Source organism: Mobula hypostoma, chromosome 7, assembly GCF_963921235.1.
Source record: "Mobula hypostoma chromosome 7, sMobHyp1.1, whole genome shotgun sequence".
Taxonomy (NCBI): domain Eukaryota; kingdom Metazoa; phylum Chordata; class Chondrichthyes; order Myliobatiformes; family Myliobatidae; genus Mobula; species Mobula hypostoma.
Window position 1 is genome coordinate 116,176,740 of NC_086103.1, and position 16,460 is coordinate 116,193,199.

At 41.8% G+C, this 16,460-nt stretch overlaps 1 protein-coding gene across 3 annotated transcripts in view; it reads right to left on the reverse strand.

Annotated features, from left to right (window-relative positions):
* The window catches only part of LOC134349475 (alpha-(1,3)-fucosyltransferase 4-like), a 53,705-nt gene extending 48,117 nt beyond the window's left edge, over positions 1–5,588 (reverse strand). The window contains exons 1-2 of one of the 3 annotated variants that reach the window (XR_010018681.1): positions 5,453–5,588; positions 489–582 (exon numbers count right to left, since the gene is read on the reverse strand). Coding sequence is in view for 1 of the 3 variants with exons in the window: in XM_063053843.1 (XP_062909913.1) it covers positions 3,933–4,973 (1,041 nt within the window). In the remaining 2 variants the exon portion in view is untranslated. Of the gene's footprint in view, positions 1–488; positions 583–2,097; positions 5,003–5,452 lie in introns of those variants that run through there. The other 2 variants (XM_063053843.1, XR_010018682.1) reach the window with 2 other exon arrangements.
* Between the last annotated feature and the right edge of the window lie 10,872 nt (positions 5,589–16,460).

Below are 16,460 nucleotides of genomic sequence, written 5' to 3' on the forward strand. Positions count from 1 at the left end.
GGAGGGTGGTTGAAATTGATGTTCTTGTTGCGTTTTGTGTGAAGGGAAGGTGTTTTGAGGGAGCTTGATGATTGTGTTGCCATTCTTTTTTGTGCGGGGGAGGGGTGGGTTTGATGTTTTCCTCTGAACAATCTTCATGGTTTCTCTTTGTTTCGTGGCTATCTGGGGAAGAAAAATCTCAGAGTTGTATATGGATACATACTTTGATAATAAACGAACCCTTTGAACCTTTAAAGTTCCAGAGTATGTGGTATCTGATAATCATTGTCTTCAAGCTCACCGGACAGCCCATCTAAGCCTGGACAAATGAAGTGATCACTTGAGTCCTCTGGAGCAGTGCTCATGTGATTTTGCCCTCTTGCAGACTGAGGCCAGTGATGTATATCCTGCAGCATTAATGCCTACACAAATGTGTTTAATGTTTCGGCATGTAATGATGCAGCTACACTTTCTTCTAATGTAAAGTATGCACAATGCTAGACTCTGACCTGTTACTGGATACAGCCAGACTAAGTGTCTCTGCACATTTGGGAAAACTCTTCTGTTCCTTAAGTGTCAGGCATATCTTTACATTTCCAGCATCTGAAGATAAAGGACATTTTTGTTGTCAAGAGGAAGAAAAATACCTATACAAAATAGTTGTTTTGCCACACATAGTGAATAAGAAGAGATAGACCAATGAATCAGAGGGTAATAATATTAAGTTACCTCGCAAAACACCTCCTTCATGACTTGCCCAGGCTTTTCTTTTACAAAGCAGAGAAAGTGCAGGATAGTTCGACTGACCCTTAGTGTCAATCTCTTGGAGCATGTAATTGACAAACAAAATCTGGGATGGGGGTACAGCACAAACTCTATTTAATTTGTGGGACTAGATTAAGTGTTTGACATAGCACAGTTTTCAAGTATGGTAGAATTTATGGGCCTGTTGTTTCAAACACTGAGATTAATGAATTTTAATGAAAGGTAAATGTCACTCCATTCTTTAGGGGAGGGAGGCAAAAGACAGGAAATTAGTGGTTGGCAATATGTTAGAGAACATTATTAAGGATGAGGCGGTACTTGGAGGCACATGATAAATTAGGCTGAAGTCAGCATGGTTTCCTTGAGAGAAAATGTTGATGGACAAATTTGTCTGAATTCTTTGAGGAAGTAACAGACAGAATGGACAAAGGAAAGTTAAGGAATTTTGTTTACTTAGATTTAGTGAAGGCCTTTGACAAGGTGCCGTACACGAGGCTGCTACACAAGGAAAGAACTCATGGTGCTACAGGGAAGATACTAGCATGGACAGAAGATTGGCTGATTGGCAGGAAGCAAAGAGTGGGTGTAAAGCCTTTCTGATTGGTTGCCAGTTACTAGTGATGTTCCGCAGATGTCGGTGCTGTGACCGCCTCTTTGACGTTATATGTCAATGATTTTGATGGCAGAATATGGCTTTGTGGTTAAGTTGGCGTACGATACGAAGGAAGATGGAGGCATAGATGGACATTGAAGCTTTGGACACTACCTCGCTTTTTTTTAATATACAGTACAGTATTTCTGTTTTTGCACGTTTTTTTAAATCTATTCAATATATGTACTTGATTTACTTGTTTATTTATTATTATGTTTTATTTTTTTTTCTCTCTCTGCTAGATAATGTATTGCATTGAACTGCTGCTGCTAAACTAACAAATTTCAAGTCACATGCCAGTGATAATAAACCTGATTCTGATTCTGAAGTAGTATTGAGGATGCAGGGAGACTGCAGAGAACTTGAACAGATTAGGAGAATGGGCAAAGAAGTGGCAGATGGAACACAGAGTAGGGAAGATGGAATACACTTTGGCAGAAGGAATAAAAGCATAGACTATTTTCTAAATGGGGAATGAATTCAGAAAGTGGAAGTTGAAAAATCCTTGAGAGAGCTTTCCATTTCTTAGTGTACCACTGTGAGGTTAAACAACTCTAGGTAGACTATTATTACTTCTGTCCACTTGGTTACCAGAGTGAGAGTAGCATCCACACTGAGATTATTTTGATCCCAAATATTTTCATTTGTGCTTTTCTTTAAAAATTTTACTCTGTGTTTTAAATAACAGATCAGCTGTTTATTTAGCTTTTGAGAACCACTGTAACAACAAGCACCCAGTATTTAGTATGGTCATGATTGATTTACAAAATTCAACATATATCATTTCAATTTGCTATTTTTATTGACCGTATTACCATAAACAATATAAAAAATTCTTTTAGAGCTGTACAGAGAATCTTAGGTATTATATTCTTGCAAGAAAAATTGAAAACTGTGTAGAATCAATCAAAAAAGGGAACATTTCTTTGATTACAAGAATTAAGTGAGTTGCACAGCCATAATGCGAAACTCTGCTCTTATGAGAGTTGGTTTTAAAACATCTTATATGGCAGACCTATAAATCACCCCATGATTTTAAATGAAATTCCCCAAATATGTGAGCCACACCTAGAGTAGGTAATCAAAAACATGTATTCGTCTGAAAAACATGTTACATTGGAATCAAGTTGCAATTTCTTAACATACCCATATTGCATATTTCTAAAGACTGATGCTTGATATGCTTCTCAGTACATAACTACTGTTTATCAAGTATTTCTACTTCGTATGAAATCTGATCTGAATGGAACTTACTCAAAACTCCTTGTCAGTGCAATTGTCCTAAATAAAACATTAATCTGAAAGTGCTTTCTTAATGAATGTATCAAGTTACTTCATCCAAAGTGGACTGTAATGCAGTTAGTTCATTTAGCAGATAAATTAATAAACAAAAATATCACAATTTACAAGGGGAAGCAGTGTGATTATTTTTTAGCACTGAGCAATAAAAATGCTAAGTAAAACAAGATACTACTTATTTTACAGCAGTCACTGAAAAACGTGAAGTAAGAATATATAATTGTATTTGAACCTTATGCACTTTTGCCATTCACATTCCTGTTCAAGTTGGAAGGCAATACTTTCCATACTCAATAAGTAATGAAAATACTAAAATATTATAGCCCTTGGTTGTTCTGCTTGTCTTGTCAAAACACTGATAGCAGAGTACATGGTCCTTAATTACTCTATTTCCCAGCCAACAATGGCTGAAGAAGGAGTAATTATTGATAACATTGTAAACCTATCAGTCTCACAAGGTTCATAAATATCCAAAGTCATAAGGAAAGAGACTTAATGGATATAGCAAGGCTAGAGGCAGAGCAGCACAAATGGTCCAATTTTTCACAGAGTTCCATGGTGCAGCTTATATACTTCACAAGTTACTATTTTATGAATAATGGAGAATACTGTTTATGCACCATCTTCATGATACAGATTCCCTACAATATCCAGAATTATAATGATACTAGAAGTTGCAGTGTAATGCACACTTCTCCAGATTTACTCCAACGTCATGACTTGGCAGTAGGAGAAATCCAGAAATGAACCCCAGTTTTCTAAGTTTCCAGTGTCAGGTGGAGCGGTGGTTGGCAACAAGTTCTCTCAGTTTGTCTTTGTTCTTTGCCAAATAGAACCTTAAGCGGATGGAGATGTTACATAAAAAAATTCTTGAGGATTTACCCTGCACAATTAACTGTAAGGGTGAACTGGTGCCAGGTAATTTCATCCGGGACCTTACAGCATATAAAGAACATTGCATCTTCGTTGAGAGGTCAACATTGCAGGGTCAATGTTAACAGGAGTTTCAAGTTTTATAGCAAATGGCTTTAATTTAGAATCAAAATGCAGTACTTCAGCATTATTGATTATAAATAAATAACTTATACTTAAAGAATTGGAGTACGTAGAAATAAACTTAAACGTCCAATATTGCACTTTAAGTTTTGCACATTCGCAATAATGCTGCAGATTCCACAATCCACGGTACTCGCCCCGCACCCAGGTTTTTGTTTGAAACAGAAATGTGCACCTGCAGTTATTGAAACCAAGAGTCCAGATTTGAGATGATCTTGTTTTGCCCTATTGAACTTTGGACAGCTTTGCACACATTGCAGAATTGCTCATCCCAGAACTTTGTCAGATGCACTTTGTAGTGCTTTTTCCACTCGAAATATTTTTTATAGCTTCCTTCGTCTTCATGCAAATACATCAAATATTCGGCCAGTTTTCTGGGTGTCGAAAAATCATTGACATGGATAAAGGACTCTGCCGGGATGTACTGTTCATAGTTGGCTCTGCTGGGTCCCAGGACCACAGGCACAGCGCTAGATAAGAAAGAATTTCTCCAGAGTTTTTCTGTTATGTAATCCACGTGCTGCGAATTTTCGAAAGCCAGATAAAACTTATACTGTAATACTGTCAGAACAACATTGTCGTTTTTAAGATCCAGACCAGATTTACCATATACGTCAATGTTCATATAGTTCTTGAGCTGGTGGTAATATTTAACTCGTGCGTGATTTTCATTCCAGTTACTGATGACCCAAGCCACTAATTTCGTTTTCTTGGGCAGCACTATCCTCCGATCGCCCTTTTCTCGGGGATAGAGGTACCCATAAGGAACGAAAATGTCCGAGTCGTGTTTGTAAGTCATGGTCCAGTTGAAGATACCGTTTAGTTTCTCTAGCCGGGAAGAGTGACTGGGAGATTCGAAATTCATCCAGACCCATTTCTGGGCAGTAGGTCTCCGTCCTGAGGGAAGCTGGTGCAGATGGCGTTCCAAATCCCTGTGATGTATGACCACAGCCTGTGAACGAACATAGAGCCGTCGGTCTGTTGTCAAATTACAGCCGTGAACGTTGTAGAGAGTCCTGCAGTTTTTGATCTCGGGTTTCCGGCCGAATGGATACCACCAGATGAGCACAGTCACTTCTGGGGCAGAGCTTCTGCCTCCATTTCTTTCCCGTAAAGCGTAAGAACGGCTGATCAAAAGGAACTCTCGCACGGTCAAGTACATCGTTAACACGATACCGGCGGAAGCGGCTAATGAAATCCGTCGGCACAAACTTCTACGCATAATTCTTCATAATCTAAATCTGTGTGAACCTAAGATGACAAAACGTTAAACACAGTCTCCGTGCGCGGCAGTAAAAATGAGCAAAGTAGATTAACTGGGAAGATGGTAATGGACGGAGGTGAGGCCGTCAGCCAGCGCGGGGCTCTGCGGCTCCTGTGCTCAGACAGAGCAGAATTAGATAAAGGTCGCAGTATTCGTGAGAAGTTCCTGACGTGGCACAAGTTGGAAAGGGAGTGGAGTGTGTTATCGCTTACATGTTTTTGTAGAGGTGGCTTAAAGTAATTATTTACAATCATTTTTAATTTAATTCCTGATCCACACCCACCCAAAAAAAAACGCTGTGACTACTTGCAGGTGACGCTCCTTATATATTTAATATAAACATAATATCAATGTGCGTTGCATTGTGGTTGATGATCAGGTAAACTCCCTCCCAAACAAAACAAGTTCTGGTTGAAACGTTTTACGACCCACCATACCAGATTCTTGTCGACCTGTGCGTATTTTTTTCTCTCTGCAGCGGTAAGGGAACGGGATGCAAAGGCGAAGAGACGTTCACTTCCACAGCGGAGGACGGGCGGGAGTTCGGCGCCGTCCGTCTGTCGGAGGTTGACCGGTTTGCCTTCCCCTCTCGCTAAGCTGCTGTCGGAGGAGGTGCAGGAGTCTTGGGATCCATGTTGCAAGGATTGATTGGGGAGGCTGGGGACGTTTTGGGGGAAGTTGCATGTGTTCCTAGATTCTGGTTATTCATGTTTTGCTGTTTTTGAGCGGTTTGGGGCGCTTCAGAGACGAATGCTTTACGCTGCGGCCTGCAGAGGGCCAGCGACGCGGCACAGAACTGAACTAAACTTAATACTAATTGACTCCAGGTATGGTGGTTAATATTCTAGGTGTTATCCTTTAGCTTTTTGCCGTTTGCATAATTTGTTCTTTTTTGGCGCGTTGAGTGTTTGATATTGAACGGGATGTATCCGGTATACATACTTTGAATTTTAAATCTTTGAATCATATAACGTGTGACATGATCGCACGTAAGGTGAGGTGTCACAGGCAAGCTTCACTCTTCACTGGACGAAGTGGCACCATTTTGTAGAAACATAGAAAACCTACAGCACAATACAGGCCCTTCTGCCCACAAAGTTGTGCCAAACATGTCCTTACCTTAGAAATTACTAGGCTTACATATAGCCCTCTATTTTTCTAAGCTCCGTGTACCTATCCAAAAGTCTCTTTTATCATATCTGCCTCCACCACTGTTGCCGGCAGCCCATTCCACACACTCACCACTCTCTGAGTAAAAAACTTAACCCCTGACATCTCCTCTGTACCTACTTCCCAGCATCTTAAACCTGTGTCCTCTTGTGGCAACCATTTCAGCCCTGGAGAAAAGCCTGTGACTATCCACAGGATCAATGCCTCTCATCATCTTGTACACCTCTATCAGGTTACCTCTCATCCTCCATCACTCCAAGGAGAAAAGGCCGAGTTCACTCAACCTATTCTCATAAAGCATGCTCCCCAATCCAGGCAACGTCCTTGTAAATCGCTTCTGCACCCTTTCTATGGCTTCTACATCCTTCCTGTAGTGAGGCGACCAGGACTGAGCACAGTACTCCAAGTGGGGTCTGACCAGGGTCCTATGGCTGCAACATTACCTCTCGGCTCCTAAATTCAATTCCACGACTGATGAAGGCCAATACACCGTATGCCTTCTTAACCACAGAGTCAACATGCGCAGCGGCTTTGAGCGTCCTATGGACTCGGACCCCAAGATCCCGCTGATCCTCCACATTGCCAAGAGTCTTACCATTAATACTATATTCTACCATCATATTTGACCTACCAAACTGAACCACTTCACACTTATCTGGGTTGAACTCCATCTACCACTTCTCAGCCCAGTTTTGCATCCTATCAATGTCCCACTGTAACCTCTGACAGCCCTCCACACTATCCACAGCATCTCCAACCTTTGTGTCATCAGCAAACTTACTAACCCATCCCTCCACTTCCTCATCCAGGTCATTTATAAAAATCACGAAGAGTAAGGGTCCCAGAACAGATCCCTGAGGCACACCACCTAGTGACTGACCTCCATGCAGAATATGACCCGTCTACAGCCACTCTTTGCCTTCTGTGGGCAAGCCAGTTCTGGATCCACAAAGCAATATACCCTTGGATCCCATACCTCCTCACTTTCTCAGTAAGCCTTGCATGGGGTACCTTATCAAATGCCTTGCTGAAATCCATATACACTACACCTACTGCTCTTCCTTCATCAATGTGTTTAGTCACATCCTCAAAAAATTCAATAAGGCTCGTAAGGCTTGACCTGCCTTTGACAAAGCCATGCTGACTATTCCTAATCATATTATACCTCTCTAAATATTCATAAATCCTGCCTCTCAGGATCTTCTCCATCAACTTACCAACCACTGAGGTAAGACTCACAGGTCTATAATTTCCTGGGCTATCTCTACTCCATTTCTTGAATAAAGGAAAAACATCCGCAACCCTCCAATCCTCTGGAACCTCTCCCGTCCCCATTGATGATGCAAAGGTCATCGCAAGAGGCTCAGCAATCTCTTCCCTTGCCTCCCACAGTAGCTTGGGGTACATCTCATCCGGTCCCGACGACTTATCCAACTTGATGCTTTCCAAAAGCTCCAGCACATCCTCTTTCTTAATATCTACGTGCTCAAGCTTTTCAGTCTGCTGCAAGTCACCACTACAATCATCAAGATCCTTTTCCATAGTGAATACTGAAGTAAAGTATTCATTAAGTATCTCTGCTATTTCCTCCGGTTCCGTACATACTTTCGCACTGGCACACTTTCACGTTTTATCCTCTTGCTCTTCACATACTTGTAGAATGCTTTGGGTTTTCCTTAATCCTGCCCGCCAAGGCCTTCTCATGGCCCCTTCTGGCTCTCCTAATTTCCTTCTTAAGCTCCTTCCTATTAGCCTTATAATCTTCTCAACCTCTAACATTACCTAGCCCTCTGAACCTTTTGTAAGCTTTTCTTCTTGACTAGATTTATTACAGCCTTTGTACAGCACAGTTCCTGTACACTACCATAACTTCCCTGTCTCATTGGAACGTACCTATTCAGAACTCCACACAAATATCCCCTGAACATTTGCCACATTTCTTCCGTACTTTTCCCTGAGAATATCTGTTTCCAATTTAAGCTTCCAATTTCCTGCCTGATAGCCTCATAATTCCCCTTACTCCAATTAACACTTTTCTAACTTGTCTGTGCCTGTCTCTCTCCAATGCTATTGTAAAGGAGATAGAATTATGATCACTGTCTCCAAAATGCTTTCCCACTGTGAGATCTGACACCTGACCGGGTTCATTTCCCAATACCAGATCAAGTACAGCCTCTCCTCTTGTAGGCTTATCTACATATTGTGTCAAGAAACCTTCCTGAACACACCTAGCAAACTCCACCCCATCTAAACCCCTTGCTCTAGGGCGATGCCAATCGGTATTTGGGAAATTAAAATCTCCCATCACGACAACTCTGTTGTTATTACACCTTTCCAGAATCTGTTTCCCTATCTGCTCCTCAATATCCCTGTTACTATTGGGCAGCCTATAAAAATCACCCAGTAAAGTTATTGACTCTTCCTGTTCGTAACCTCCACCCACAGAGACTCCGTAGACAATCCCTCCATGGCGTGCACCTTTTCTGCAGCTGTGACACTATCTCTGATCAACAGTGCCACGCCCCCACCTCTTTTGTCTCCCTCCCTGTCCTTTCCAAAACATCTAAAACTCGGCACTTGAAGTAACCAATCCTGTCCCTGAGCCATCCAAGTCTCTGTTGTGGCTACCACATCATATCTCCGAGTACTGATCCACGCTCTAAGCTCATCTGCTTTGTTCACAACACTCCTTGCATTAGAATAGATGCATCTCAAACCTTCGGTCTGGGCACATCGTTTCTCTATCACCTGCCTATCCTCCCTCTCGCACTGTCTACAAGCTTTCTCTATTTGTGAGCCCACTTCCTCTTACCCAGTCTCTTTAGTTTGGTTCCCACCCCCCCGCAACAATTCTAGTTTAAACTCTCCCCAGTAGCCTTAACAAACCTCCCTGCCAGCATATTGGTCCCCCTGCGATTCAAGTGCAACCCGTCCTTTTTGTACAGGTCACACCTGCCTCAAAAGGGGTCCCAATGGTCCAGAAATCTGAATCCCTGCCCCCTGCTCCAGTCCCTCAGCCGCGCATTTATCCTCCACCTCATTCTATTCCTATTCTCACTGTTGCGTGGCACAGGCAGTAATCCCGAGATTATTACCTTTCCGGTCCTGCTTCTCAGCTTCCTTCCTAACTCCCTGTACTCTTTTTTTCAGGACCTCTTCCCTTTTCCTACCTATGTCATTGGTACCAATATGTACCATGACCTCTGGCTGTTCGCCCTCTCACTGCAGGATATCTTGGACGTGATATGAAACATCCCGGACCCTGGCACCTGGGAGGCAAACTATCATCTGAGTTTCTTTCCTGCGTCTACAGAATTGCCTGTCTGACCCCCTAACTATAGAGCCCCCTATCACTACTGCCTTCCTCTTCCTTTCCCTCCCCTTCTGAGCCCACAGGGCCAGACTGTGGCTTCCCCCAGGTAGTCTGTCTCTCCCCCTCCCCAACAGTACTCAAACAGGAGTACTTATTTTCAAGGGGTACAGCCACAGAGGTACTCTCTAGTACCTGACTCTTCCCCTTCCCTCTCCCGACTGTTACCCACTTGTCTGTCTGCCGTGGCCCCGGTGTGACCACCTGCGTATAACTCCTTTCTATCACCTCCTCGCTCTCCCTGACCAGGCGAAGGTTATCGATCTGCACCTCCAGTTCCCTAACTCAGTCCCTTAGGAGCTGCAGCTCGACACAGCTGGTGCAGATATGGCCGGCTGGGAGACTCCAGGACCTCCTGCATCTGACACCGAGCAGAGAAAACTGGCCTCACACACATACCTCCTCCTTTCTGCAAAAAACACTGGTAAACCTACCTCGCCTCGTCCCCTTACCACCTAAGCCCGTTGAGCCAAAGCCCTATCACTCTGCTGCCTCTCACTCCGCTGCCCACTGGGTACAGCGATCTTTTTAAACCTTACGCGCTCTACTGGCTGATGTCACGCGCCTGCACAGTCTTGCCTCTCTTTTACCCCAAGTGGTAAAATCTACCTTTCCTTTACCTTCTTTAATGCCACCTCACACTGCCTTTTCTTTCCAATCTGTAGAAGAGTTCAAGGGGTAGAGCACAAGTTTGGCAGGAACTTATTACAATATTTGACAAATCCCAAAAGGGGCCACAACTGTGGCACATCCTTTGTTCTTAGGACATCCACCACTGCTTGAATTTTCTCAGCACAATTGTATAAAACTTGTGCATTAATGGTGTGACCACAGTTAATGGTGCTTGGTTTAAAGAATTCACATTTGTTGCATTGTGTTCTGAGCTCATAATCTTTTAATCTTTTTAACGCTGTCTTGAGATCTTGGACCCTGTCATGCTTGTAGGTAACAATGCTGTCGTCCAGGAAACACTGAGTGCCTGAGCAGCCTTGTGGTCCATAGCTTTCTGCCAGAGTGCAGGTGCAGATGCTCCTCCAAATATAAGCTTATTATAGCGATAAAGCCCTTTGTGAGTCTTTATGGTGAGAAAAAAACCTTACACTCTTCTTCTATCTCTATCTGCAGGGAAACTTCAGCCAAGTCCACTTTGCTGAAGTGTTTCCTCCAGAAAGGTTTGCAAAGATAATCCTCTATCTTGGTCAGAGGATATTGATTCTACATTCAGTACTGGGTTGATGGTGATCTTAAAATCACCACAGATCCTGACAGATCCATCCTTCCAGGCTACTGGGACCACTGGCGTTGCCCATTGGAAAGAATTCTGGCAGCTTCCATGCAGTCTAGCTCACTGGGTGCTTTATCATGGATAGTATTAGATTATGAGGACACGCAGTCCTCTTTTATTGTCATTTAGTAATGTATGCATTAAGAAATGATGCAATATTCCTCCGGTGTGATATCAGAAAACACAGAACAGACCAAGACTGAAAAAACTAACAAGACCACAGAATTATAACATACAGTTACAACAGTGCAACAATACCATAACTTGATGAAGAACAGTCCACGGCACAGTAAAAAGTTCAAAGTCTCTCAAATGTCTCACATCTCACGCAGACGGGAGAAGGAAGAAAATTCTCCCTGCCATGCCCGACCACAGTCCGACTCTGAGTCGTCCGAAAACTTCAAGCCTCCGATCAGCCCTCCGACACCAAGTACCGAGCACCATCTCTATCTGAATGATTCGACCTCAGTCTCGGTCGCCAGCAGCAGGCAAAGCCGGGGATCCGGAAGATTCTCGATCGCCCAGTAACAGCAGCAGTGAACCTGTGTTTCAGAAATTTCTCCAGATGTTCCTTTGTGCTTTCACGTCTGTCTCCATCAAATCAAAATTGTCCACGGCCCCTATTTAACGGATACGATATCATTTGCACTGGAGAGCTGCGCGTGCGCGGCACGCTGCTGTCTTCTCCTCCCACCTCCCGCCTAAGGAACTGGATGGGCTTTGTAAAACTTGGGTGTAGCATTTTCATTTACTCTTGATATCTTTGAGTTGAACACTGCTGTAGCATCATTCAGTACCTTTCTTAATTTGCAAATGGTGGATGGATCTCCAATCAAGTTATAGTTGTCTCAGCCAGTCATGGCTCCCCAATGGTGGCCTTCCTGTTCTTACCACATACAAGCCCAATGTGGCTTGTTGGTTGTTGTCTTTCAATGTTATGAATGTCATTCCAACAGGAGTTATTTTTACTTCAGTGTAGGTTCTTAGTTAGATATCTGCAGGCTTCAGTTCTGTAACTTTGAAATGCCATTCAAACTCATTTTGTGGGATGACTGAAACAGCTGAGCCAATGTCCAATTCCATTTTAACTAATTTGCCTTTCACTTCTGCTGTAAACCTTATTGCATGTCTTTTGTTAGTTTTCACATTGTAAATCTCAAGGATACTCAGTACCGTGTCACTGCCATTGTTATCAGATTTTTCATTAACCACACCGCATGCTGATTAGTGCACTTTTTGAAACTGCAACTTGACTTTTCATCTCTTTTCTCTTTCCTGTGCAGTCCATTTATTTTCGTCTGCCCAACATACTTTTTGTAAGTGTTTTATTTTGTCGTATCTTCTGCAAGTTTCGCCACAATGGTTACACAGTTTGTTAGGCCAGACAGGTTCCGTTTAGATATTGCAGTTTTGTTCGCGCTCACTTTCATTTTTGACTGCAATTCTCTTGTGTCTCTGGATGCTGTTTCCATTGATACAATAAATTCATCTGCTCTTTTATTTGTGAATTGCGTTTCGTTAGGAGCAGTTTTGAATGCTTTTTTGTAAGATTTCACAAACTAATCGATCTCTTAGTGCATGACTGAACTGACAATTTCTTCAATTCAGCCACTTAAGCTGAAATGGACTCCCCTTCCTTTTGATTCTGCTTATGAAACTTAAAACATACTGCAATCAACAATGGTTTTGGTTCTAAATGTTCCTGCATTACGTTCATGATATTAGCAAAGCTTATTTCAGCTGGTTTTGTTGAAGTAGTTAAACATCTAATCAGACTGTGTGCTTTTCCACCTATTGCGCTCAGTAACACTGGCACTCATTTTTCATTCGCTTCAAAGTACTCCTCAATTCGTTCAGTATACATCATCCAGTTATCTGTTGTGCAATTGAATGTGCTTATCTTTCTGGTGTAGCCAACAATTTCTGCTTTTTTTATTTATGACTATTATCACCTGCTACTCACTGTTCATGAATGCATTGCCATACCTATTGCTTCTTAACTTCGAATGTTTTCCTGTCTTTTCTAACTTGACTGTAACTCTCCACCTTCCGAAGAAAAAAAATGCTGCACTTCAACAGGTATATAATCGACTCGGGATCATTTTGAAACTTCATTGCCACTGTTATGTTTTGTAACTCCAGCAACTAATCGAAAGAAAAACATAGGAGCCGGGAAACGTGTCTACTTCATTTTCCTTTTAGTGAGATAAATACACACATATGGTGGCATAATGAAATATGCCATTCATGTACTTCTTACATATAATCATTTTTGAATTCAAAGGTTTCAAAGATACATTTAATGTCAGAGAGATGTATATAATATATATCCTGAAATTTGTTTTCTTGGCAACCATCCACAAAAACAGAGGAGTGCCCCAAAGTTAAATGTTAGAACCCTAAAGCTCCCCCAGCTCTCCCCTCCCACGCACAAGCAGGAGCAAAGCAACAACCCTCCCCCTCCCCACCAGCAAAAAAAGCATCAGCGCCCCCCCCCACACCGAGCACTCATGCCTACAGCAAAGCATCAATAAAGACACAGACCTGCAGTAACCCCAAGACTACTCGTTCACCCAGTAATTCATTGCCTTTTCCAAGCTCTGTGCCCAAAGATCTCGGGTCTCTGGGCACACAGCCAGCAGCCAGCTTGCTGCTTTCGATCTTCCATCTCCCACGACACACCAGTTTCCTGCAGAGGCACCAACCTGGAGTCCGCCCGCCTCCAGAGCCACGAAATCCCAGAACTCTGAAGGCGAGCTAGTCTTATAGGCTGCGTCCTTGGTATATCGAATAACGGCCAGTCTTGAAACCCCGAGAGCGGGTCCCATTCCCACGAAGAACCGAAGTCAGCGTGTAACTCCAGCTCAGGGTCTTCAAAAGAACCCTGAAAGGGAAAAATAGAGAAATTAAAGATAGAAATAGAGCTCTTTCCGCAGATGCAAGCGAGGGAGTTGCCGTTTGGTGCTATCATTCTAAGCTCCACCCTAATTCAATAATATTAATATTATTTAAATATTATTGAAATATTAAATACACTATAATGCTGTATAGCACTAGGACAAAGAGATTTGTTAGGAGGTGCTTGGCCTGTTAAACCTAATGGCAACATGTTGAATTACCTTAGTTCCTGAACAAGTGTCATTATTAAAGACACGTTATCTTCATTCATTAATTGGAAAGTATCTATATTTATTTTGATCAGCAAATGGATGTAATCCTGGAGCTGAAAGCCTCCCGCATTTTATTCAATTTTGTACATAGACCAGTTTCAACATTATCCATCCGACTTGAAACCTCAACGTAATGTTAAGCTCGAGGTATCAATCACTGACCCTAAGAGACATGGAAAACTAATCTTCTATACAATGCTAATTTATATTTAATTATTTGGAACATTTTAATATCTAAAGAGTGGGAATCCTTACATGAATAATTTGTGCAGTCTGTCATGAAATTTTAGTCTAAGCATATTTTGTTGAATTATATTTATGTAATTTGCTAAAATTAATCTAAGAAATAATGGCAAAAAATTAAAAAAGTGGAACTTGGTGAAAGCTGGAGAATGCTTGTTTATTATTTCCATTATCAATTACATTCTTTGAAATTATGTTTCAAATTTTAAAGATTCTCAAACAGATCAATCTAATATGCTGTAAAATGCACATTTCTTCCCCACAATTGGCGGGAGGAGAGAGAAGCAGCGTGCCGCGCGTGCACAGCCCTCCGATGAAAAATGATATTGTATCTGTTAAATAGGGGCCATGGACAATTCTGATTTGATGGAGATGGACGTGAAAGCACAGAGGAACATCTGGAAAAATTTCTGAAACGCTCGTTCGCTGCTGTCGTTACTGTGCGGTCAGGAATCTTTTGGACAGAAGGCCTCAAAATCCCCGGCTTTGCCTGCTGTTGGTGACCGAGATGGAGGTCGAATCGTGTGGATAGAGATGGCGCTCAGTACTCGGTGTCGGAGAGCTGATCAGAGCTCAAAGTTTTCGGATGACTCAGAGTCGGACCGTGGTCGGGTATGGCAGGGAGAGTTTATCTTCCTTCTCCCGTCTGCATGAGATGTGGGACATTTGAGAGACTTTGAACTTTTACTGTGCTTATGGACTTCTTCATCAAGTTGTGGTATTGTTGCACTGTTGTAACCATATGTTATAATTATGTGGTTTTGTTAGTTTTTTTCAGTCTTGGTTTGTCCTGTGTTTTGTGATATCACACCGGAGGAAATATTGTATCATTCCTTAATGCATGCATTACTAAATGACAATAAAAGAGGACTGTGTGTCCTCATAATCTAATCTAATTACACTTGTCTCTAACATGATACCAAATTCTGCATTAAGTCTAAAACATTCAAATATTTAGTTGAATCTGGGGTTAAGTAATTACTCACCTTGTAGCAATCAGAAATTTAAATAACACTGCTTGGCTCGCAGATGAAGGATATAAATAAAGCTTAGAAGTCAATCTCATAATGTTTATTCACACAGTTGCAGGCTTCCCTATTCATCTCTTATTCCTTTGATCTTGAAGATGGCTTCATTTCAAAATAGTATCTGTTCAAAAGGTAAAAGATTGCTCATTTTGAATGGACAGATAAAGTAGTATTTTGAGACAAAAAGAGGCTGTGATTTATTTTTTGCAGACTCCTGCTCACTGATCCAATCTGCAGTATATCTGTGGTGAATGCCCTTTATTCATAGCATGGAATCATAGAATGGTTGCAGTACAGATGGCGACATTTGACTCCATGAAACTGCACGTGCTGTATGCATGGACAATCCATCTTGTCTTGCTCCACATAGTCCTACAAATTCATTCCTTCCAAATACTTATACCTTTTGAATAGCACAATGAAATAACTACTACCTCTGGCAGCAGAATCTAAACACTAACCTCTCACTGTACCAGATAATGTTTCCTCATATCCCTAGTTCTTGACGTTTTTCTCACAATCTTTCAATAATCTATTGGATCCTATTGCACCCTCCTGTGAGCAATGACAGTTTTCCACTCTCTTAATAAAACTAAAGTCCCTTGTTCCTGGAATAATTTTAGAAAATCACTTCTCTGCCCTTCTGTCTGTGGTATTCATGGGATTCAATCTTGGTGATAGGTATTATATAGTGCTTTATCAAATGCCTATTTCAGCTCTTTAACAAACCCTGTATGGTTAATACATAATATATCATTTACATTTCCCTCTACTGTCTGCTACTTCTTTAGAAACTCTTACCAATTTAGCAAGCAACAATTTCTTCGACAAATCCACCATACTGTTTTTTTCTAATCAGTCTACATCCTTCCTCAATTACCGGAATTTTCCTTGCCACTGAGCAAACTGCAACTAGTTAGTATTTCCTCTGCATTCCTTTCTTTGAGTAAACATGTAATGTTTGCAAATTTCCACTCCTCAGGGACTGTACCTGAATCCATAATAATTCACCTGAGAGATTATTTTCACAGTGTATGCATTTCTCTCTCTACAGCAGGCTAGAATGCATCCTGTCTGGACGTGGTAATTTATCAACTTTAATGTGCAGACAACTTTTCTGATACCTCCCCCTTTTTTATAGCTCATCTAGAACCTCACTTACATTCTCCTTTCAACATT